Source organism: Macaca fascicularis, chromosome 11 (assembly GCF_037993035.2).
Source record: "Macaca fascicularis isolate 582-1 chromosome 11, T2T-MFA8v1.1".
Classification (NCBI taxonomy): Eukaryota; Metazoa; Chordata; class Mammalia; order Primates; family Cercopithecidae; genus Macaca; species Macaca fascicularis.
Window position 1 is genome coordinate 99,858,651 of NC_088385.1, and position 27,014 is coordinate 99,885,664.

At 35.2% G+C, this 27,014-nt stretch overlaps 1 protein-coding gene across 3 annotated transcripts in view; it reads right to left on the bottom strand.

The window, feature by feature from the left end:
* EEA1 (early endosome antigen 1) overlaps window positions 1-27,014 on the bottom strand; it is a 169,619-nt gene that overhangs the window by 66,302 nt on the left and 76,303 nt on the right. For 2 of the 3 annotated variants that reach the window (XM_074007513.1, XM_005571853.4), the window contains 4 exons: window positions 26,441-26,554; window positions 25,695-25,816; window positions 24,649-24,804; window positions 15,284-15,400 (listed from right to left, as the gene is read on the bottom strand). In XM_074007513.1, coding sequence (XP_073863614.1) covers window positions 15,284-15,400; window positions 24,649-24,804; window positions 25,695-25,816; window positions 26,441-26,554 — 509 coding nt within the window. Of the gene's footprint in view, window positions 1-15,283; window positions 15,401-19,624; window positions 19,640-24,648; window positions 24,805-25,694; window positions 25,817-26,440; window positions 26,555-27,014 lie in introns of all 3 variants that reach the window. The other variant, XM_045365692.2, reaches the window with a different exon arrangement.

Genomic DNA, 27,014 nt, shown 5'->3' on the forward strand with positions numbered 1-27,014 from the left:
CTAAACTCTACTAATACAACTTAAGAATTTCCAAGCAAGTGTTGACATAAAATAAAAATAATAAAATCTACTGGATTTTTAAGGGTATGTGACATATTTATATTCTTCCATTTGAGTTAAAAATTGAAACTACCTTTCTACCAACAAATTATTTTGAGTAACAATATACTATGCAAAATTTGATTTTTCACTGTGCAGTTTCATAGTTGGTAAGAGCTTTAGCGCAGCAGTATCATCCACTGTTATAATGCACCTAACCTATTGATTGCATCGTTTTATGCTCTTCTTGTTAAAGACCAAGTTTTAGAGTCACAAGCTAAGACTAATTCAAATTTTTTTCTAGGTGTATTAAAAAATGATCTAAAGCTATCACTCACCTGCCTTAAATTTTGTCATTTTACTCAATGCTATCAAGTATAAAACATAAAAATAACACTTCTAATCAAAGACCTGGAACAACCAACCTAATCTAATGTCAAAGCCTAGTCTCAGTGGGGTTGTAAAAATTAACACTAAACTTTAAAGTAAACATATTTAAGCATAAAATATGGATCAGAATTTTAACTAAATTCTGTAAGACATCCAACCAGGATAAGAAGCTATTGTAAGTACCTGGTGAGTCAGTTAGTGGACCTTTAGTGTACAAACTAATATGCAGTGTGCTGGAAGGGGATGATACTGAAATAGGAGAGACCAATCAAAGCCTTCATACCTTAAACAGAATATACTCTAAATGAAATCACACAACAAAACAACAACAACAACAAAAAAAACCTTTCTAAGAAAGTTAAAACATAATGCACGAGTCAGAATTGACTAATAGAAAAGTATGTCAAATTTCTTAAGGCACAGTTTTTTTAAAAAATGAGCAAAGTCAAGGGGAGCTAACTAGTAAGATCATCTAAATACCATGAAGTTTGAGCCTGGTTTCAAAAGCGATGGGAAAAATCATGTAATACATACACATGATACATGCCATCTGCTCTATATAAATGTATAAGACACGAAGGAAAAGGCAAACAAGTTTCAGGTGGGGTGACAGCAAAACCCTATTATCTGACAGGGGATAATAGATAATAGATCTTTATTGTTGCATTCCCCAACATGGGAAACGCAGGAATAAAGGTTCTCGAACATTTGTCTAAGAAAAAATAAGCTAATGTTAATTATCAAACAGGAATATACTATGGAAGAGCAGTGTCCGGAAAGATGATAAAAGTATATATAACAGAGGCCAGGTGCAGCAGCTCACAGCTGTAATCCCAGCACTCTGTAAGGCTGAGACAGAAAGATTACTTGAGGTCAAGAGTTAAAGATCAGCCTGGGCAATACAGCAAGACCCTATCTCTAACAAAAGAAAAAAAAATTAGCCAGGCATGGCGGTATGACCTAACTACTTGAGAGGCTAAAGCAGGAGGTATGCTTGGGCCCAAGAGTTAAAGGCTGCAGTGAGCTAAGATCACGCCACTGCACTCCAGCCTGGGCAACAAGAGCAAGACCCTGTCACAAAAACAAGAAAAAAAAAGAATATGTATAAGAGAGGATGACAGACAGACTTAAAAGTAAGAAGAGCAAACACTAAGTTTACAGCAAAATTAGCTAAAAGATGTGTGCCTTGACCAAGCAACAAAAACAGAAAAAAAGACACAAAGCCAAGAAAATTACAGAAAAAAATAACACTTCTGATTCAACTATATGTTAGAAAAATTGTCTTTTTATAAAAATTTCTTTGTAATTCCAAATTTTTCTTGACATAATTCTACCTTTGTTTTATTTAGGAAAACAACATTTGTTTTAGAGTTTGTAAGCAAATTAAGTCTATTTATTAATCTATAAATAATCTTTTTTAAAGAGAATTCTAAGTTACTGAATTTCATAAATGCAACCATGTTCATACACACTGAGAACTTGGGTGGAACATACCTTTTAAAATATGCTACAAAAATTAAGGCTCATAATGAGTTAGAGTCTTCTTCCTCACAGACTTACTTAGAAAGTAACCAACTAATCCCACCATTTCTATACACCCTTGAGATAGTTTCACTTTTTTTTCTTTTTTTTTTTTTTTGAGACCGAGTCTAGCTCTAGCACCCAGGTTGGAGTGCAGTGGCACCATCTCGGTTCACTGCAAGCTCCATCTCCCGGGTTCACGCCATTCTCCTGCCTCAGTCTCCCAAGTAGCTGAGACTACAGGGGCCCGCCACCACACCCGGCCAATTTTTTGTATTTTTAGTAGAGACAGGGTTTCACCATGTTGGCCAGGCTGGTCTTGATCTCCTGATCTTGTGATCCACCTGCCTCGGCCTACCAAAGTGCTGGAATTACAGGTGTGAGCCACTGTGTCCGGCTGATAGTTTCACTCTTTAAAAGGCAAAAATATATGGCAACAACTAGGGACTGTTTAAAATTTCCCTGTCCTAAAAAAAAATAACCAAAATCTGCCAGCATTATTACACAGATGAAAGAGAATTAAATTTTCTTTAAAAGTACCAGAACCACTTTCTTTCTTTTTAAAAGAACCTAATCCACTAACACTTTGTAATTTTTACAGGCAAAAGGCTAACTATATTATTAAAACTTTTCACTTTTATTATGCTCTTCTCATGGAATCTGAAGAAAATATTATAGTGAATACAAGGTTTTTGAAGAGTGACTTTTTAAAGTATAGTGAAATTCATTAAAAAATAATAAGAGCATTTTCACTTCTCCATTTTCATCTTCACAACAAAATATGAGATAGAGATTTTACAGATGAGGAAGGTGAAGTTGACAGAGCCTGATATGATTGGTCAAATGGCAGAGTCATGGATTATGGTTCTAAATCCAATACATTTTTCATAACACAACTGAGACATTCAATAAATCAATTTGTACTCCCTAAAATATATCCTATTCAAATTTAAATTATAAAATGCATGTTATTCCTTTGTCATAACCTAATTATCATTTGGGTAAGCAAAATTCTTCCCTTCCAAATATCCAGTCCCTTTTTATTTTCTCACCAATTGTTATCTCAATATATATTCTTACAGTGACAATTTCCCTATATTAGGCTCCATTTTTCGTTTGTTACTTGCTCAAGTAATAAAATGAATACAAAAAGAATGCCATTTTTTAATGCTTTATAGGTTACAAAGTTATTTCAGAGATCTCATCTCACTTGTTCCTCAGAATAGCTTGGTGAGAATGAACAAATTAAACTACTTTGTAGCTCTCCAATGTCTCTTATTTTATGAGATACATATGCTCTTACATTGTTCTATGCCTTTTGTACACCTAGCTCTCAAAATGAAATGTCTTAATCCCTCTGTCACGTGAAATGCTCCTTAGCAACCTTAAAGACTCAGCTAAAATGTTATGTTTTATACAAAAGCCTTTTCTGATTTACTAGGCAGTAAATTAGGAAAACTCTCACCTTAGTCTTGACCCAATCCTGTATCACAACACTTAACAATTAAAAACAACAACCAGCCAGGTGCCGTGGCTTACACCTGTAATCCCAGCACTTTGGGAGGCCGAGGTGGGCAGATCACGAGGTCAGGAGTTTGAGCCAGCCTGACCAACATGGTGAAACCCCGACTCTACTAAAAATACAAAAATTAGCCGGGCATGGTGGTGAATACCTGTAATTCCAGTTACTCAGGAGGCTGAGGCAGGAGAATCTCTTGAACCAGGGAGGCAGAGATTGCAGTGAGCCGAGATCATGCCACTGCACTCCAGCCTGGGCAAAAGAGCAAGACTCTCTCTCATTTATGAAAAAAAAAAACACCAACAACAACCAACATTCACTAAGGTGCTTACTAAAAGTCAATAAGCACTTTACCTTCTATTAATTTATGTAATGTTCCTATTAATCCTAAGAGGTAAGTGGGTATAATAATATTTCTTAGCAGGAGAGTAAACAGACTTTCAGAGGCTTAGTGTCACAGACGGTAAGTGTCAAAACTGAGATTTAAGAATGCCTGTGACCACTGTACCATACTGTTCTTATCAATATACCACTTTGCAATGCAGTGGTAAGACACAGCTATATAATAACTACTGGCCAAATCTGGCTTCCACTTCGGCATGTGAGCACCTTAGAACTGGGGCTGGTGAAAAATGAGAGCAATGGAGGACAGAGAAGGGATGAAAGGTGAGACCCAAAAACTATCTGTCTCTTACAATGACCTATATTATATTACAGTAGTGACTGTAGATAAGCAATATAATTTTGTTTAGAATTTATAAGGTAACAGTTAATTGAGCTGTTTAAATGTCAGAAGTTATTTTTATTGAAAACTAACAAGAAAGTTTCTTCAATTTTTCCATTGTGTTTTTACGTTTTCAAGACTAGTAATTATAAAATACTGGTTTAAACCTGAAAACTTTGACATTAACACAAAAGCAATTATCTTTTCCATCCGTTATATATTGCAATGTTACCTATCCACGTTGATACTACCTGTGACCCACAAAAGCTGCCCAGGACATTTCACGTAATAGCCTTCAAATGACCAAGTAGAGAGATTCCAAATTCAAAGCACTTGAAAATCACCACTGTCAATAATTATGGTTTACCAAAGACATGGGGTAAGGAGGGGTGAGAGAGGCAGATAGTGAGGATAATAAGAAAAGGCAGAAACAACTGTGGGCTTGTACTGACTGGTGACCAAATCCTGACCAGAGAAACCCTTTGGGAAAAACAAAACAAAACTGCAAAGTGTTAAATTTATGTAAGGCATTATTAAAATTAGTAGAAGGTCTTATTATTCCCTAATAAGTAATGTTCCAATTCGAACACACTAAAATAATCTTGATTCTATGTATTATTCATAAAATAGCCACAGTACTTCTTTCAATAATGTGCATGTGTGAATATACACACAGACACACACAAAATGTATGCTAGAGTATTTGTACATTTCAGCTACCAATATCAAATCATGTCCTTTATTAGGAGCTTAATGTTTGAGAAATACATAATAAATTACACTGATCGTAAACACCCACTGCATGTAAATTGCTACTCTACATATCCTGGTCAGCTTCCAAGAGATAGAAGGTAAGCTCTGGGTTCAAAGAAATTAAAAATCAAACAGAGGGACAAAGGCAAAACTAAATTATGTAGAAGTTTTCTCCGTGTAGTTTGACAGGAGATAAAAGGGGAGCAAGGATCTAGAATTTTACTAGGGAAAAGCACAGCTATAAAAGATTATATTTTAAACATCAGTCAACACCAAGAGTTGATGGGGAAAGGGGTAATGGTAAACTGGTATAATTACTTTGGAAAATAGCTGGAGGTCATCTAGTAAATCTGAGCATGTGTCTGTCCTACAGGACAGGAATTTCACTTCGAGTATCTAACATAGAGAAATTCTTGTACAAATGCATAAGATTTATATATGAATGTTCCAGCTATAATATTTGAATATTTGTAGTAGCAAGAAAAATAAAAAATAGGAATTATACATGGAGCATTTCTGCTCCACACCAAAGTATAATACAGTTGTCATGAAGAAAAGTACTCATGTGACTGAGTTACACTGAACTAGCCACACGTGTTTTTTTTTTTTTTATGAAACCACTTTTACTAGAAAGACCGATAAACTATTATTAGTCAGACTTGAGAAGGAAGGAAATCTGTCACTTTAAAGAATAGAATTGAGAGCATTTGTTGTCAGTAATAAAACTCAAGCTTTCGAATACAGTTTAGAATTTTGGAAAACATGTATCCACCACCATGAGCTTGACAGCTTCCTCATATTTAAAGCCTTCTGAGATTCATAGTGATATTGACAAATGTAACTGTTTTTATATTGTACAATAAAATGTGTCAAAATTTGGAAGATCTGAGTAACTCAATGAACCAATATTTTCCACATGACTAATGCATGATCTTACAAAATCATGCACAGGAAAAGATCCACTCAAAAGGCAAGATAGACCAAATTTTAATGTTAAAGGGTACAAAAAGTCCACTGATACGGTTTCAGATTCTACATTATAACTAACTTTTAAGATACTATTATCAAATTTGAGCACAGTATCAAATAAAGAAAGCCACAATTATCTGAAAAAGGTATTAAAATATACCTTCCTTTTCCAACCACATATCTGTGTGAGACTAAATTTTCTTCATATACTTCAACCACATGCTACAATAGATTTAATGTAAAGGCAGATATGAGAATCTATCTGTCCTATATTAAGCTAGACATTATAGAGGTTTCCAAAAACGTAAAACATCACAATTATTTTTCTTGCTGAATTCTTGTGTTTTAGAAAAATAGTCATTTTTCATAAGAAATGTTATTTATGTTAATATTTAATGAGTTAATATTTTTTAAATAAATAAATATTTTTAAATTCCTTTTAAATTTCGATATGGCAAGTGTCCATAGCTGTAAACTCACCCCAAAAATGGCTCTTTAGAGTCCTTAATCATTTTGAGAATGTAAAGAGAAGTGCTGGCCAAGGGCAGCAAATTACCCTGAAACTTCACGGCAGCAGCCGAAAACAGTATCTATTATCTCATATAGTTTTTGACAGTCAGGAATCTAGAAGTGGCTTAACTGGGCGATTTCACCTCAGGGTCTTTCATGAGGTTATAGTAAGCTGCTGGCCAGAGCTACAGTTTCTGAAAACTTGACTAGGATTGGAGCATCTACTTCCAAGCTCATACACACGGCTGTTGGCAGGAGGTTTAGTATTTATAGCTAAGCATATTTCTCTTTTTTCCCTTATGCCCTATTTTTTTCTTTCTTAACTTTTTCCTTACTATATTTCACCAAAATGTTAAGTTCAGGTTATTACAAATGAACCAACACATTCACATCTTTGAATAAAAGGGTTTAATAACTCTCTACTGCCCCATCACTAAAAAAGTAAAGACAAAGGGAAAAAGTATTAATATTAGTACCTCCCCTACCCCCAAACACAATACTATATGTTGCTTTTCTGTTTTTGTTTTGTTGTTGTTGTTGTTGTTGTTGGGTTTTTGTTTTTGTTTTGTTTTTTTTTTTTGGAGATGGAATTTCATTCTGTGGCCCAGGCTGGAGTGCAGTGGCATGATCTCAGCTCACTGCAATTTCTGCCTCCCATGTTCAAGTGATTTTCCTGCCTCAGCCTCCCAAGTAGCTGGGATTACAGGCATGTGCCACCATACCTGGCTAATTTTTGTATTTTTAGTAGAAATGGGGTTTCACCATGTTGGTCAGGCTGGTCTCAAACTCCTGACCTCAGGTGATTTGCCTGCCTTGGCCTCCCAAAGTGCTGGGATTACAGGCGTGAGCCACTGCGCCTGGCCAATGTTGTTCATTTATAAAGAAACAATGCAGAAAATATTAACATTTAAAAATACAAAACAAAGCGGAAGGCTTACCTTCCTGATTTTAAAACTTATTACAAAGCTACAATAATCAAAACAGTGTGGTACTAGCATAAAGATGGACATAGAGATCAATGGAATAGAATAGACAGCCAGAAATAAACCTTTGCATATATTGTTGCTATGGTCTGAACATCTGTGTCCCCCCAAAATTCATATACTGAAACTTAACCCTCAAGGAGATGGTATTAGGAGGTGGGCATTTCAGAGGTAATTAGGTCCTCAGGGTTGAGTTCTCATGAATTGAATTACAAAAGAGGCCCCAGTGAGGTATCTGTTCTTTTCACCATGTGGGACCCAGTGAGAAGGCAACATCTATGAACCAGAAAGCAGTGTTTCACCAGACATCAAATCTGCTAGCAACTTGATTTTGAACTTCCCAGCCCCCAAAATAGTAAAAAATAAATTTCTACTGTTTATAAGCTACCCAGTTTATAGCATCTTATTATAGGAGCCCAAACAGACGAAGACAATGGTCAAATAATTTCTGACAAGGGTGCCAAGAGTATTCAATGGGGAAAGGACAGTCTTTTCAACAAATGCTGCTGGGAAAATGGATATCCACATACAAAAGAATAAAATTAGACCCTTACCTTATACTATATACAAAAATTCAATCAAAATGGATCAAAAACCTAAATGTAAGACCTAAAAATTAGAAAACTCTTAGAAGAAAACAAAAGAAAAGCTTCATGACACTAGGCTTAGCAATGATTTTTTGGATATGACACCAAATAGACCTTAGCAAAAATAAAAGTAAATAAATTAGACTACATCAAAATTTAACATAACTACAGAATGGGATAAAATATTTGCAAATCACGTATCTGATAAGGGGTTAGTATCTAGAATATATAAAGAACTCCTACAACTCAATAACAACAACAGAACCCAGTTTTGTTGCATATGGCCAGCAAGCACATTAAAAGATGTTCAACAACCTAGTCATTAGGGGCATGTAAATCAAGGACAAAATGAGATACCACCACCTTATACCCATTAAGATGGTCACTCTCAAAAAAGAAAAAGAAAATAAGTGTTGGTGAGGATGTAGAGGAACTGGAACCCTGGTATAGTTGGTGGGAATATAAAAGGGTTACAACTATGAAAATCAGTATGGCAGGGGGCGCCCAAGATGGCCAAATAGGAATAGCTCCAGCCTCCAGCTGCTATTTCACAGGGGTGTGTTGGGCAGTCGATGGTGGTCCACGGGTGCAGCTCAACCAGTGAGAGCTGAAGCAGGGCGAGGCATCACCTCACCTGGGAAGCACAAGGGAGAAGGGAATTCCTTTTCCTAGCCAAGGGAAATTGAGACACACAACATTTGGAAAATCGGGTAACTCCCACCCTAATACTGCGCTTTACCAAGGGTCTTAGCAACCGGCACACCAGGAGATTATATCCCACACCTGGCCCGGAGGGTACCACGCCCACGGAGCCTCCCTCATTGCTAGCACAGCAGTCTGAGATTTAACTGCAAGGTGGCAGTGAGGCTAGGGGAGGGGCGCCCGCCATTGCTGAGGCTTAAGTAGGTAAACAAAACCACCAGGAAGCTCGAATTGGGGGGAGCCCACTGCAGCTCAAGGAGGCCTGCCTGCTTCTGTAGACTCCACCTCTGGGGACAGGGCATAGCTAAACAAAAAGCAGCAGAAACCTCTGCAGATGTAAAAGTCTCTGTCTGGAGTGAGACTCCATCTCAAAAAAAAAAAAAAAAAAAAAAAAATCCCTGTCTGACAGCTTTGAAGAGAGGAGTGGTTCTCCCAGCACAGACGTTGAGATCTGAGAACGGAGAGACTGCCTGCTCAAGTGGGTCCCTGAACCCTGATTAGCCTAACTGGGAGACATCCCCCACTAGGTGCAGACCGACACCTCACATGGCTGGGTACACCCCTGAGACGAAGCTTCCAGACCAAGAATCAGACAGCAACACTCGCTGTTCAGCAATATTCTATCTTCTGCAGCCTCCGCTGCTGATACCCAGGCAAACTTGAGTGGACCTCAAGCAAACTCCAACAGACCTGCAGCTGAGGGTTCTGTTAGAAGGAAAATTAACAAGGAGAAAGGACACCCACACCAAAACCCCATCAGTACGTCACCATCATCAAAGACCAAAAAGCAGATAAAACCACAAAGATGGGGAAAAAGCAGGGCAGAAAAGCTGGAAATTCAAAAAATCAGAGCGCATCTCCCCCTCCAAAGGAATGCAGCTTATCACTAGCAACGGAACAAAGCTGGACGGAGAATGACTTTGACAAGTTGAGAGAAGAAGGCTTCAGTCGATCAAACTTCTCAGAGCTAAAGAAGAAACTACGTAACGAGCACAAAGAAACTAAAAACCTTGAAAAAAGAATGGATGAATGGATAACTAGAATAATCAATGCAGAGAAGACCTTAAAAGAACTGATAGAGATGAAAACCATGACACGAGAACTACATGAGAAATGCATAAGCTTCAGTAACCAACTCAATCAACTGGAAGAAAGAGTATCAGTGATTGATGATCAAATGAATGAAATGAAGCAAGAAGTCTAGAGAAAAAAGAATAAAAAGAAATGAACAAAGCCTTCAAGGAATATGGGATTAGGTGAAAACACCAAATCTACATCTGATTGGTGTGCCTGAAAGTGACGGGGAAAAGGGAACCAAGTTGGAAAACACTCTGCAGGATATCATCCAGAACTTCCCCAATCTAGTAAGGCAGGCCAACATTCAAATTCAGGAAATACAGAGAACACCACAAAGATACTCCTCGAGAAGAGCAACTCCAAGACGCATAATTGTCAGATTCACCAAAGTTGAAATGAAGGAAAAAATGTTAAGGGCAGCCAGAGAGAAAGCTCGGGTTACCCACAAAGGGAAGCCCATCAGACTAACAGCAGATCTCTCGGCAGAAACTCTACAAGCCAGAAGAGAGTGGGGGGCAATATTCAACATTCTTAAAGAAAAGAATTTTCAACCCAGAATTTCATATCCATCCAAACTAACTTTCATCAGTGAAGGAGAAATAAAATCCTTTACAGACAAGCAAATGCTTAGAGATTTTCTCCACCAGGCCTGCCCTACAAGAGATCCTGAAGGAAGCACTAAACATGGAAAGGAACAACCAGTACCAGCCATTGTAAAAACATGTCAAAATGTAAAGTCCATCGATGCTAGAAAGAAACTGCATCAACTAACAAGCAAAATAACCAGCTAATATCATAATGACAGGATCAAGTTCACACATAACAAAATTAACCTTAAATGTAAATGGACTAAATCGTTCAATTAAAAGACACAGATGGGCAAAATGGATAAAGAGTCAAGACCCATCAGTTTGCTGTGTTCAGGAGACCCATCTCACATGCAGAGACACACATAGGCTCAAAATAAAGGGATGGAGGAAGATCTACCAAGCAAATGGAAAACAAAAAAAAGCAGGGGTTGCAATTCTAGTCTCTGATAAAACAGACTTTAAACCAACAAAGATCAAAAGAGACAAAGAAGGCCATTACATAATGGTAAAGGGATCAATTCATCAGGAAGAGCTAACTATCCTAAATATATATGCACCCAATACAGGAGCACCCAGATTCATAAAGCAAGTCCTTAGAGATTTACAAAGAGACTTAGACTCCCATATAATAATAATGGGAGACTTTAACACCCCACTGTCAACATTAGACAGACCAACAAGACAGAAACTTAACAAGGATATCCAGGAATTGAACTCAACTCTGCACCAAGTGGACCTAATAGACATCTACAGAACTCTCCAACCCAAAGCAACAGAATATACATTCTTCTCAGCACCACAAGGCACTTATTCCAAATTGACCACATACTTGGAAGTAAAGCACTCCTCAGCAAATGTAAAAGAACAGAAATTATAACAAACTGTCTCTCAGACCACAGTGCAATCAAACTAGAACTCAGGACTAAGAAACTCAATCAAAACCGCTCAACTACATGGAAACTAAACAACCTGCTCCTGAATGACTACCGGGTACATAAAGAAATGAAGGCAGAAATAAAGATGTTCTTTGAAACCAATGAGAACAAAGACACAACATACCAGAATGTCTGGGACACATTTAAAGCAGTGTGTAGAGGGAAATTTATAGCACTAAATGCCTACAAGAGAAAGCAAGAAAGATCTAAAATTGATACCCTAACATCACAATTAAAAGAACTAGAGAAGCAAGAGCAAACACATTCAAAAGCTAGCAGAAGGCAAGAAATAACTAAGATCAGAGCAGAACTGAAGGAGAGAGAAACACAAAAAACCCTCCAAAAAATCAATGAATCCAGGAGCTGGTTTTTTGAAAAGATCAACAAAATTGACAGACCACTAGCAAGACTGATAAAGAAGAGAAAAGAATCAAATAGACGCAATAAAAAATGATAAAGAGGATATCACCACCGATCCCACAGAAATACAAACTACCATCAGAGAATACTATAAACACTTCTATGCAAATAAACTAGAAAAGCTAGAAGAAATGGATAATTTCCTGGAAACTTACACTCTCCCAAGACTAAACCAGGAAGAAATTGAATCCCTGAATAGACCAATAACAGGCTCTGAAATTGAGGCAATAATTAATAGCCTACCAACCAAAAAAAGTCCAGGACCGACGGATTCACAGCCGAATTCTACCAGAGGTACAAGGAGGAGCTGGTACCATTCCTTCTGAAACTATTCCAATCAATAGAAAAAGAGGGAATCCTCCCTAACTCATTTTATGAGGCCAATATCATCCTGATACCAAAGCCTGGCAGAGACACAACAAAAAAAGAGAATTTTAGACCAATATCCTTGATGAACATCAATGTGAAAATCCTCAATAAAATACTGGCAAACTAAATCTAGCAGCACATCAAAAAGCTTATCCACCATGATCAAGTGGGCTTCATCCCTGGGATGCAAGGCTGGTTCAACATATGCAAATCAATAAACATAATCCAGCATATAAACATAACCAAAGACAAAAACCACATGATTATCTCAATAGACGCAGAAAAGGCCTTTGATAACATTCAACAGCCCTTCATGCTAAAAACTCTCAATAAATTCGGTATTGATGGAACGTATCTCAAAATAATAAGAGCTACTTATGACAAACCCACAGCCAATATCATACTGAATAGGCAAAAACTGGAAGCATTCCCTTTGAAAACTGGCACAAGACAGGGATGCCCTCTCTCACCATTCCTATTCAACATAGTGTTGGAAGTTCTGGCTAGAGCAATCAGGCAAGAGAAAGAAATAAAGGGTATTCAGTTAGGAAAAGAAGAAGTCATATTGTCCCTGTTTGCAGATGACATGATTATATATGTAGAAAACCCCATCATCTCAGCCCAAAATCTCCTTAAGCTGATAAGCAACTTCAGCAAAGTCTCAGGATACAAAATCAATGTGCACAAGTCACTAGCATTCTTATACACAAGTAACAGACAAACAGAGAGCCAAATCATGAATGAACTCCCATTCACAATAGCTTCAAAGAGAATAAAATACCTAGGAATCCAACTTACAAGGGATGTAAAGGACCTCTTCAAGGAGAACTACAAACCACTGCTCAATGAAATAAAAGAGGACACAAACAAATGGAAGAACATTCCATGCTCATGGACAGGAAGAATCAATATTGTGAAAATGGCCATACTGCCCAAGGTAATTTATAGATTCAATGCCATCCCCATTAAGCTACCAATGACTTTCTTCACAGAATTGGAAAAAACTGCTTTAAAGTTCATTTGGAACCGAAAAAGACCCCACATTGCCAAGACAATCCTAAGCCAAAAGAACAAAGCTGGAGGCATCATGCTATCTGACTTCAAACTATACTACAAGGCCATAGTAACCAAAACAGTATGGTACTGGTACCAAAACAGATATATAGACCAATGGAACAGAACAGAGCCCTCAGAAATAATACTACACATCTACAGCCATCTGATCTTTGACAAACCTGACAAAAACAAGAAATGGGGAAAGGATTCCCTATTTAATAAATGGTGCTGGGAAAATTGGCTAGCCATAAGTAGAAAGCTAAAACTGGATCCTTTCCTTACTCCTTATATGAAAATTAATTCAACATGGATTAGAGACTTAAATGTTAGACCTAAAACCATAAAAACCCTAGAAGAAAACCTAGGTAATACCATTCAGGACATAGGCATGGGCAAGGACTTCATGTCTAAAACACCAAAAGCAATGGCAACAAAAGCGAAAATTGACAAATGGGATCTAATTAAACTAAAGAGCTTCTGCACAGCAAAAGAAACTACCATCAGAGTGAACAGGCAACCTACAGAATGGGAGAAAATTTTTGCAATCTACTCATCTGACAAAGGGCTAGTATCCAGAACCTACAAAGAACTCAAAGAAATTTACAAGAAAAAAACAACCTCATCAAAAAGTGGGCAAAGGATAGGAACAGACACTTCTCAAAAGAAGACATTCATACAGCCAACAGACACACAAAAGAATGCTCATCATCACTGGCCATCAGAGAAATGCAAATCAAAACCACAATGAGGTACCATCTCACACCAGTTAGAATGGCAATCATTAAAAAAATCAAGAAACAACAGGTGCTGGAGAAGATGTGGAGAAATAGGAACACTTTTACACTGTTGGTGGGACTGTAAACTAGTTCAACCATTGTGGAAAACAGTGTGGCGATTCCTCAAGGATCTAGAACTAGAAATACCATTTGACCCAGCCATCCCATTACTGGGTATATACCCAAAGGATTATAAATCATGCTGCTACAAAGACACATGCACACGTATGTTTATTGTGGCACTATTCACAACAGCAAAGACTTGGAATCAACCCAAATGTCCATCAGTGACAGACTGGATTAAGAAAATGTGGCACATATACACCATGGAATACTATGCAGCCATAAAAAAGGATTAGTTCGTGCCCTTTGTAGGGACATGGATGCAGCTGGAAACCATCATTCTCAGCAAACTATTGCAAGAACAGAAAACCAAACACCATATGTTCTCACTCATAGGTGGGAATTGAACAATAAGATCACTTGGCCACAGGAAGGAGAACATCACACACCAGGGCCTATTGTGGGGAGGGGGGAGGGGGGAGGGATAGCATTAGGAGATATACCTAATGTGAATGACGAGTTAATGGGTGCAGCACACCAACATGGCACAATACATATGTAACAAACCTGCACGTTATGCACATGTACCCTAGAACTTAAAGTATAATAATAAAAAAGAAAATCAGTATGATAGTTCCTCAAATAATTAAAAATAGAAGTATCATATGATCTACCAATTCCACTTACAGGTAAAGAATTGAAAGCAACGTGACAAAGAGATATGTGTACAGCCATGTTGAATGTAGCATTATTCACAACAGCCAAAAGATAGAAGCAATCCAAGTGTTGATCGACAGATGAATCAATAACATATATACACACAATAAAATGTCATTCAGCCTTAAAAACAAATTCTGACAGAAGCTATAACATGAATGAACCTTGAGGACACTATGTTAAGTGAAATAAGTCAGTCACAAAAAGACAAATACTGTTAGATGTAGTAACCCAAGGTTGAAAAAATTTTAAAAACAACATTTTGAAAAGACAAATACTGTATGGTTCCACTTATATGAGGCACCTAGGGTAGTCAAATTTTAGAGATAGAAAGTAGACTGGAACCTTCCAGGAGCTAGAGAGAATGAGGAATGTAGAGTTAACAGTTATAAAATTTCAACTTTGCAAAATGAAAAAAGGTCTGGAGACTGGTTTGCATAATAATGTGAACATATTAAACACTAAAAAAAAAATACAGAATAAATTACATTGTACTATGCCAATATATTTTTAAATTATGTAATATTAATATTTAAAATACATGAAATCAATTTACTATTATATATAGCTTTAAAATTCTCACCTGATTTTTTTGTGTTAATTCATTAACTGAACTTTTCAGTTTTTGTAGTTCCTGTACATATACAGCAACTTCCTGGGGGCCTTTGGCAAGTTCACTCCTTAGCTGGCTTATTGTGGCCTAACAAAACAAAACAAAAAAAATTAAAGCAAACTAAATTTTTTAAAAATTAAAAAAATGAAAGTATACAAAGGTTTTAAGAAAACAAATTTTTTATTGTTGGAATTTTCTATTTTGTTCTTTATCCTACCACCTGTACTGCCACATTATGCTTTTCTCGGCTTACAACGAATTTTTACAATTTATCCAAGATGCACAACTTCATTTATTAATTAATACATAAAATGAAAATTTGGCATCCTACTTTAAGTTTCTGAAGTATCAAACTGCAAACCTAAATTTACTGGTTCTTCAATCTTCCAGAATTTAAATCTTCCAGAATTTAAAGATAATATGCCAGTTATATCTACATTTTCTAACTTCTATAGCGTAAAACTATCCTTTTACTTTAAGACATGTGCAAACATGCAACACGGGGCTTGCTACTGGTGAATCATCTTTCTAAATTATAATGAAAATGTCTTTGTCCAAAGAAATTATCAAGCTGAAGTTATACACAGCTTCCTTAAGTTAAATCACTATATGGTCAGGTATAATCATCAGGAAGGAACTTGCTTTAGTGCATTTTTTTTTTTTTTTTTTTTTTTTGAGACAGGGTCTTGCTCTGTCACCCAGGCTTGAGTGAAGTGGTACAATCACAGCTCCCTGTAGCTTTGAGCCTCCCTGCTTCAAGCAATCCTCCCACATCAGCCTCTCAAGTAGCTAGGACCATCACGCCCAGCTAATTTTTTTATTTCCTGTTGAGACAGGGTCTCGCTATGTTGCCTAGGCTCGTCCCCAACTCCTGGGCTTAAGCCACTCTCCCACTACGGCCTCCTGGAATTACAGCCATGAGTCACTGAGCCCAGCCCATTTTAACATTTTAAAAAATGTGAAAATCACGTTTTATAACTAAAGCAACAGTTTGATCATTTAAAAATAATATAAGAGAAAGAGAGGTAAGCAAAGATCTTGGAAATATAAATTTCTAATACATAAAAGCTGAACCATGAGAGAGAAAGACTAAGTATTTTTTTTTAGGTATGGTCTGCTGCAAATGACACTGACAAAATAACTTTCTATTATATTAATATTTCTAATATTGCCTATTGGCTTTACTTTCCACTTTATAAATAAAGTTACAATCATTTCCAGTGTCTATTTCTTTATTACTGAATAAACTTTATAATATGAATAAGATACAAGTTTTAAATTTTTTCTTGATACTTATAAATACTTATTCATATCATATATTACAAATGAGTACTTTCATCTTCAAGGGAGAAATCTCAGAAGGCTACTAACTTATCGTGGCAACAATGCTATTATTCAAGAGATCTTTGGTTACTCTTCTTTTGGAAACCCCTCCAGAGTGTGTGGAACTTATTTTTTTTAAGGAATTCTCAGCGGTGGTGTATCCTCATCCATTTTATGGTGGCTTTGATTTTAAGTTTTGGAAACCACCAACTTTATAAGCAAGGTAAGTGATTGAACTGAAAGATCAAACACTTGAGCTTCTTTTATTTTAATAATTATTTTATTTAATAACCATTTTATTTTAATAACTTGGGCTTATTTTAAAGACCAGAAGTGATTGAACTGAATGATCAAATTCTTGGGCTTATTTTAATAACCATAAATTAACAAAATTAGTTTTTTTAGTGTGTTCCAAATGGACTAAAAGTCAATTAAAATAAATTTCAAAAATGTTTTTAGGAATGGAGTATGTCTGAGATACATGCATGGCCTGACATTTTTGGGAAAACATTCACTTAAATGTACAAATTCCGATGCAATGAAAGGCAATCTGTAACATTACCATATTGTTACACCTTAAACACAGTGCTTCAGTGTCATATGTAACAGCTGATATGTTTATATATATATAATCTTAAATAATTCAAAGAAGAAAATGTTGATATATTCATGTATTTTCAACTACACTCAAGTTAAAGCCCTACCCTAAAACCATCTGTCTTAAACTGAACATGTAACCTTGAAATGGATTTAGCTATTGCAAGTTTATTTCAAATTACTATTTCTAAAAATTTTGAATCTCAAATTTTTTTTGTTAGTAGGGTTACAGATGTTAAAAGAAACATCAGGAACAATTTGACTATTTTAACTTACTATGTTTTAATCATATAGCAAAAACGCCAATTTATTACAAAAGACAATATCACATTTAAATCCCTACTTGTCTTATCAAAAAAATTTGCACAGGTTCCCGGCACATAATGCACAGAAATAATAACAGTATATACTAAAATATAAATTATGTGTGTATCTCATTAAAATATCATGATTTCATATTGAAGTTTATAAAACATAGTAAGCCAAGTGTAAGGTCTGTCTTGCTGACAAATTCCAACATGTAGAAATAAGAATTTCTAGTAAGAATAAGAATAGAATTTTCCTTATGAAAGAAGGAAACTGTAAAGCAAACATACTCCAAAAATATACTGTTTTATAGCTTTTTTGTATCCTATTTTATAGCTTTTAGATATGTTCTTACAAATGATTGCATAAGGTTAACAACTAAAAAACTGGACATTAAGTGTATTATTTACACTTTGTACAACAAATTTAGATATTGTGAAAACTAAGATTTTTATACAGATAAATTCCAGCACTTAAAACTTTAAAATTTACTCAAGGGGACAAGAAAGAAAGATGTGGGAAGACTTATACATCCAGAGGCGGACTTTAGTTATAAAGAAGAGGAGTGAGGAGAGTGAATTCTGGAAAGGTTTCCCTTTTTTATTGTACATTATGAATCATTAATCTTTTACAATAATCACATATTATGTTTATATTTGGGGACAAAATAAAGATTAAAGACAGACAATAATTACAAAGGAAAAAAAGTAAATACATTCCCTCTTCAGACATCACTATGGTGAGGTTCAAAGATCTCTGTTCTTACTGACTTTCTTCTCTTAACAGGCCAAGCTTATACATGCCTCGGACTCTAACCTCCTACTGGGAATCCTAGCTCCCACTGCTTAACTCTGACTCTTGCTTATTTCATTCTTCTCACACATATCCTCCATGAGATCTTCCCCGACCACTCTAAAACTGTTCTACAGTATTCCCACTTCCACTACGGCCTATACGTGCTTTATTTTTCTTCCTCACAGCCCTTATTATTACCTGGCTTTCTATCATGAATCAGTGTACTTGTACAGTCTGTTGCTTGATTTCCAGAAAGGATTAAGCCTTATGGGAGCAACTATTCTGTGTTATTCGGTATTTTAATCCCCACACCTAAAGCAGTCCCTGACACTTGGTAAACCCAAAAAAACTCAGTAAAGGAATGAGTAACTATACCTCCAAATAGATAATAGATGCTGATTTCCAAGGAAACATTAGATCCTATAAAACAGTTTGCATTTCCCTTGATTGTCTGAAATGTTATTGAATTCAATACGAATTTTTACTAAAAAACTTTACATTACAAAATAAGGAATGATGTTTCAAGCAAACATCCTGCTGGTGCATTAGAAAAATTATGTTCATTGTGGCACTATTCACAACAGCAAAGACTTGGAATCAACCCAAATGTCCATCAGTGACAGACTGGATTAAGAAAATGTGGCACATATACACCATGGAATACTATGCAGCCATCAAAAAGGATGAGTTTGTGTCCTTTGTAGGGACATGGATGCAGCTGGAAACCATCATTCTCAGCAAACTATCGCAAGAACAGAAAACCAAACACCGTATGTTCTCACTCATAGGTGGGAACTGAACAATGAGATCACTTGGACTCAGGAAGGGGAACATCACACACAGGGGCCTATTGTGGGGAGCGGAGAAGGGAGAGGGATTGCATTGGGAGTTATACCTGATGTAAATGACGAGTTGATGGGTGCTGACGAGTTGATGGGTGCAGCACACCAACATGGCACAAGTATACATATGTAACAAACCTGCACGTTATGCACATGTACCCTAGAACTTAAAGTATAATAATAATAAAAAAAAGAAATTCTTACCTTAAAAAAATAAATAAATAAAATAAAATATGGCCAAGAAAAAAAAATTATTGTTTTAATATACTACAACTATTAGTAAATAATCATTTTTAAATGGTTGAAGCTATGCATGATTAACAAAACAAAAATGGGCATATCTTTGAAGTTCTAAGATTGCCTTAAAATATAAAATTGCCATATAACAATTGAAGGTGATACATTAAGGGTATTACTAATATTAAAAAGCCTCCCAAAATCACATTACCTCAAATTTAAGCATCTCCATTAGAAAGCAGAAAAAATAATAATAAAATGGTGGATGAAAGGTGGCAGACAAGACTGACAAAAGTACACACTGAGCACATAATAAAAATAACCAAACATGCCTGCAAGTCTAGTCTCTTAAATAAGCATACTTTAAAAGATATTTAAATACTTTCATAGCTATGCATGGGTCTAATCATACTTATTCCATATCTACATAAGCATTTTAGCTCTTAAAACTGGGATTCAAATGAGTTTATTTGGAAAAACATAAAATTCTTTAAAAATCATTTCCATTAAATACTACACCAAATACAAGTTGATTACAGCCTAGATATTGCAATAATGTAGACTTTTATAAATAATACTTTTTAACCTTTAAATCCTCTATTTCCAACCCACAAAACAGCCAATTGTTTATAAAGAATTTTCAAATGCTTTAGAATGAGATATTTTCTACATGCCTTCAAAAATGCCCAGGCAAAAAGAAGTCAATGTATTCATAAGGTATGCATTCAATAAAAGTAATAAACACAAGGACATACATACTTAATAACGTACACCAGATTATACATCTTCAACCCCAACCAGGTATACTAGTCAAATAAACATTTATTTGAAATAAATGTTAAAATACATATTCCTAAAATTGCCATTAATTTGAAGTAAATGTTTATTTGACATTTAAAAATAATTTTTTTCTTTTTTTGAGACAGAATCTCACTCTATTGCCCAGGCTCGAGGTACAATGACATGATCTTGGCTCACTGCAACCTCCACCTCCCAGGTTCAAGGGATTCTCCCACCTCAGCCTCCCAAGTGGCTGGGATTACAGGCATGTGTCACCACACACCGGCTAATTTTTTGTATTTTTAGCAGAGACAGGGTTTCACCATGTTGGTCAGGCTAGTCTTGTACTCCTGACCTCAGGTGATCCACCTGCCTGGGCCTCCCAGTGTGCTGGGATTACAGGTGTGAGCCATTGCACCCGGCCCTTAAAAATAAAGCTTCTTTAATTCCTTTGTATGTGTTTTGTTTCTGATGCCAATATTTAGGTTTGGTAAAAACGGCAGCATCTATAATAAAAATTGTTGTATTAAGTCCTATAATTCACTAACATACTTAACTGAGAATAAATAGAATTGAATTTTAATAAATTAATAAAACGTCATATATTCAGATTAAGGAAATGCTAAAAAACAAATGCAGTTATAAACAAATATAATGAAGTAGACAGTAATTTTTCTCCATATGGAAATGGTATAACATAACTCAAAAGTATTAGCTATTACCCAATACAAATATTACAACACACAATATGGCAAAATACAAAAATTAACATTAAGTATTAGGACAAGATTAATAGCACAGATTTACTTATAAGGCAATCATCAGACCACCTAAATTAGGAGAGAGCACGATAAAAAGGGAATAACACAGGCTTTGGACACGACCTGAGTTCCGACCCTAGCTTCTATGTTAGGTGTGACCTTGAACAATTTACTTAACCTCATTGCCTCTCAGATTCCTCATATGTAAAACATACTTAATAGTTAACTTACAGGGTTATTAGAAACAAATGAGACCACGTTTTAAGTGTCTAACACAGTATCCAAAACCTACTGGTGCTCAAAAAAGTAAGAGTTTGTTTCTAATAATAATATTATTCTGACTCTTAAGTTACCACTTCCTAAAGTTACTCAAAATATTTTAACATAGCCAAGATCTCATTCATCACTACATATCTATTAATTAAATAGGTAATAAGTATTATTCTTGTTTTATTAAAAACATAATGAAATATTAAATCACCTATTCAGTTACTCAGCACAAATAAATTCCTTTCTAAATTTATTTCCAAATACTTGAAAGGATAAACTTTTATGAAACTTTAAATGAAGACACGAATAACTGATTTCTAAGCCGTCTTCCTTCTTTCCTAGAAATATCTTTTCTAGAAAAAACAAAAAACAAAAAACAACTATTTCCTACAATTAGCCCTGTTTGTAGGAGGACCATGGAGGAAGACACTAAATTCTTTCACCTCCCTATCTTTCATAACTCTAGTCATAGAACAGGTGTGGTGACTCATACCTTTAATACCAACACTTTGGGAGACTAAGGCAGGAGGATCTGCTTGAGGCCAGGAGGTCAACATCAGCCTAAGCAACAGAGCAAGACTCCATCTCAACCAAAAATAATTTGTTAAATAAAGAAAAACAAAAAACTCTAATCATAGCTTTTTCATCTTAAATCACTTCTTCCCCTTAGATATAAAGGTATTTTAATCTACAATAATATAAATTCATAAAACACACTACAAATTCTTTTTTTTTTTTTTTTTTTTTTTTTTTTGAGACGGAGTCTCGCTCTGTCACCCAGGCTGGAGTACAGTGGCCGGATCTCAGCTCACTGCAAGCTCCGCCTCCCGGGTTTACGCCATTCTCCTGCCTCAGCCTCCCTACAAATTCTTAAAAAGAATTTATTACAGTAACTCTTAAATATTACTTAGAAATGAGTAATTCTTAAATTAGAGTAACTCTTAGATAAAATATTACTTAGAAATGTCTTCCCATTAGCAAGTTATATTATATTCTCACTTTTTTTTTTTGTTTTGTTTTGTTTTGTTTTGTTTTGTTTTGAGACAGGGTCTGCCTCTATCACCCAGGCTGGAGTGCAGTGGTGTGATCATGGCTCACTGCAGCCTCAACCTTCTGGGCTCAAGCAATCCTCTCACCTCAGCTTCCCACCTAGCTGGGAGTACAGGTACGTGCCACCACGTCTGGCTAACTTTCTATAGAGACAGGGTTTCACCATGTTGCCCAGACTGGTTAAACTCCTGGACTGAAGCAATCTGCCTGCCTCAGCCTGCCAAAGTCCTGGGATTATAGGGGTGAGCCACCATACTCAGTCTATATTTTGTTAAATGGCAAGTAAACATGTAAATTTATTTCCTTGTTAATACTCTATTTGTTTAACAAGTATAACTCCAAAACTTGCAGGTGGAATAAGTCAGAGAAGACTCAACTTTAAAATATGTATTCCTAAAACTGCCATTAATTTGGTTCTATTTTTGTCACCATGATACATTTATTTTAAAATTTCAAATAGCATTTAAGATATTTTTTAATCAAAAGAGAGTGTAATTTTTTTTTAATTTGAGAAATACCAGTAGGCAGACATATCTAATCAAAAATAGTTCTTACTGAAACAAAGAAATAAATGACTGGGTTCACCCAGCTTTAGGTATTTTTACACTAACATCTGAAAAGAACTTTTCCTCATGCGACTTCTAATTCAGCCTCTCTTTGATTCCACATTTGTACTTACAGATTACTCATTGTCTTTTGCTGATTAATAATACCTGTAGAACAAGACCTTTTACCTGGCTTCAGGAAGTTCATGAACCACCTGAAATTGTTTGAAAATTTTTGGAATTAAGTGTTACTGGGCTACAAAGTGTCAATTTTGAAAAATCTGCATCCAAATATCGTAAGTTAGAGAGTGAAGTGTTAGGCATCACAAGGCCTTACATGCCTATGTGTGTTATATCCACAAACTTTCACCATCCCTTTCCATAAGATAAAGAAGAAAGATTTTTAAAAATGAATTAGACATGGGTTATCTATAATATGTATACCCCAAAGCTTGACGACATGTTACTATTTATGAATAGAGTGGCTTTTAAATCACCAGTTACAAAACTCTAAGAAAGAGATTCAAATTAAAATGTCATGGTTACAACTTTTTAAACTGAAAATAAGAAAATCAGAGGTCTACTTTACATAAGGGAGCTTAAAGACTACAAATAATAGTAGTCATAACAAAATGTCTCCTATAATAAAGTAAAAAGGACAAAGGCTAGGATTTTTAAGCAAATTTATTTATTATATATCTCAGAGTTTGTTATATGCTGACATAATTATACAAGGGATTTACAGGCCAAAGTCATGTCATGTAAGAAATAGTGGAAGAAATTGAGAATGTTTATCTTGGAAGAGAAAATACTCAGAGCAAATATGAGCAGTCTTCAAATACCTCATGTGGAAAGAGGAACAATTTATTCTATGTAATTCCTAAAGACAAAACTAGAACCAGTGCATGTAAATTACAGGGAAACAAATGTCAGTTCAATAGAATAGACTTAGGAAGAAATATGCACACCCTACACCACCTAGCAAGGACTGTGGATCACTTATCAGGGTTGCCATAAAAGGAAGTCCTGATGGAATGTTAGACTAGCTCCTTTTAAGACTTCTTTCAAATTCATAATTCAAAGTCTATCAATTAGAAATAAGCTTATGGCCAGGCGCGGTGGCTCACGCCTGTAATCCCAACACTTTGGGAGGCCGAGATGGGCAGATCGTCTGAGGTCAGGAGTTCGAGACCAGCCTGGCCAACATGGTGAAGCCCCATCTCTACTAAAAGTACAAAAATTAGCCAGGTGTGGTGGCGCTCTCCTGTAATCCCAGCTACTTGGGAGACTGAGGCAGGAGAATCGCTTGAGCCTGGGAGGTGGAGGTTGCAGTGAGCTGAGATCACCCCACTGCACTCCAGCTTGGGTGACAGAGCAAGACTTTGTCTCAAAAAACAAAAAAAGAAATAAGCTTATTACAAAATAAGCCTTTCTTAAATATTTTTTCTAAACAAAATTGGTAATATAATTGTAGAAAATGCTATCATTGTTCCTTTATTTCTACCAAACTAAGACAAACTCAATTACTGTTTATCAACTAACCTTGAGTAAATTTAACCTTAAATATTATGTCAGCGACATATATCATTTATTAAACAGAATAACAATCTTTATGCAAATATTCCTCTCTTAATGTCTAGCTTTATAAAGCAAAACATACTGACTGTAAAACCACATTGACTATAAACAAATATTATTCAGATTAAAAATGAAAGAAAGAAAAATACTTTGATAGGCCACTCAGAAAAATCTCAAATCCTGGCTTCACTCAATAGTATATACTAGACAAGCTAATATGAATCACATTTAAGTACCATGAACTTCATTACCTCTGAGCTAGCATATTGTGACTGTAATTTTTTGCATTCGTCTTTGAGTTTTTCAGATTCTCGCTCACGTTCCAAGGTCATATTATCCATTAGTGTTTGAACTTGCACCAGTTCCTTCTTTAGCACAGCAACATCTTCTATACCAGGTCTCTGAAGCTGTGAAGCAACACATTTTAATTAAAAATTAAAGTGAAAAACTAAAATAATATACATTTTTAGAATAATTTCACTACAAAGAAATCAAAAGGGAAACAATCTTCAATATCAATTTTTAGATTCCAAACACTGAACACTGATATCTTCTCCCACAATAAGTCACTTCTTCCCACCCTACCTTGCATTTAATAGTATTACTACTCAAGGTGCAGTCTAGTAAATTCACAATTATCTGTACTACTTTGTTTTCCTTTCCTTCACAAACTACATCTATTGGTCATAACACTGACTTGAAAATGCCACATTCCTTCTTTTCCTATCCTAGGAATAAAAATGAAGGAGCAGATGTAAGCATAGATGCTGCAGGTTGGATGTAGTTAATTTATATATTTATTGAGAGCTAAATAAAGGAAAGAAAGTCAAGGAGAGATCCAAGATTATTAAGTCTTGGGAGAGTATTAGAGAAGTATGGTTCCAATAACAGAAATACAGTAATGAGGAAACATGATTACTTTGATTTTATACCTGCTGAATTTGAAATTAAAGCTAGAAATTCAACACAAAGTACCCTAAAAGCAGATGAATCTGTAAAACTAACATGCAAGAGAAGACCAGGATCAGAGATGCAGATATATAAACTACTAAAATTACAGATATATTTAGATAGAAACAATAAAAATGTTAAGTTAGTAAGTTATGTATCATAACATTCCATTTTTATTTTTAAAATCATATACAGAATATATATGCAGGTGGTAGAATATAGGGAATTCCTTATTTCCTTCTTTTCACTCAAATTATATTTTTAAACATTTTCCTTCAGGGTATGTATTTTATTTTTAATTTAGAAAGGCATAAGAGTACATTTCAATAAATAATTCCTAAATTACCAGTTCCGTCTTCAGATCTTGAATTACAGTTGCCTCTTTGTTTAATTCTTCTGTCAGATGTGTCACTTTTTGTTCAGCAGCTTCTCGGAGACTCCTTTCTTCATCATACTTTGACTTTATATCTAATTAAAGATAGTTATATAAATATTAGTTTTATGACATTAAGGGAAGGGCAGTTTTATAAGTTCCCGTATATTAATCTGCATATCTGTATATCACTCTAATTCAAATTGTCATTCCTTAGATAACCATAAATATATAATACAGTAAATTTATATTTTTAATTACATAAAATGAACTTTAATTAACTGTTTCTGTCTACATAAATTTCACTCAACATTAATAATTAGCATTTTAATGTATACTTAATCACATTTTACCTAAAAGCACATGTTAAAAATATATATGTGATAGTATAACCAAGTATTACATTTATACTATATTATTTAATTCACTTCTTTAAAATGTTCCTTTTAATCTTTAAGCATGTCATAGAAGAAAATGTATCTTCTCTAAATTTCAAGATGAATCTACAGAGAAACACCAGTCCTTTGACGGAGGGCAGCTAGAGGACAAACAAAATAATTTACATAGCAACTCTGAAATCATTAAATTCCATTAATCACCATTGTAAGTCTATCACAGATGCTTTAACACACTAAAATACTATATTTATTGCTGGGGTATATAATGGCAAAAAGGTAATGAGACTGATTTAATGGCTAAAAAATTCTAATACAATTTACCTGCAATTTCAGTAGCAAGTTGGGCTGCTTTCTGTTCAAATAAGTCTTTCATTTGCTTAATATTAAAATTTTCTGTTTGGGCTTCTTCTAATTGCTGTTCCAAAGACTGTAGTTCTACAAAAAAATGCCATGGTTATTCAAATACCATGTTAATTACATATGCTAAATTGTTATTACTTATATTCATTACAGTTGTAAAGATGATCAACTTAAGTTTATTATCCAATTACAAGTAGAGTGTTTTGACATTTCAAGAAATTAAGTATATCTGCTTCATTTAAGGTACAAATCATAACTTAAAAACACAATACAAATGAAAGGAATATTTAGAATCACTGCCAAATAATCTATAAATATTTGATTAAAAGTTATTTTAACATTTCACAGTTCTTTTCCTATATCCATCAACTGAGCCAAAAGGAATACATTCTTTTTTTTTTAATTTTTTTTTTTTAAAGATGGGGGTCTCGCTATGTTGCTGAGGCTGATCTCTAACTCCTGGGTTCAAGCCATCCTCCCCTATCAGTCTCCCAAAGTGTTGGGATTACAGGCATGAGCCATCAAGCCTGGCTCA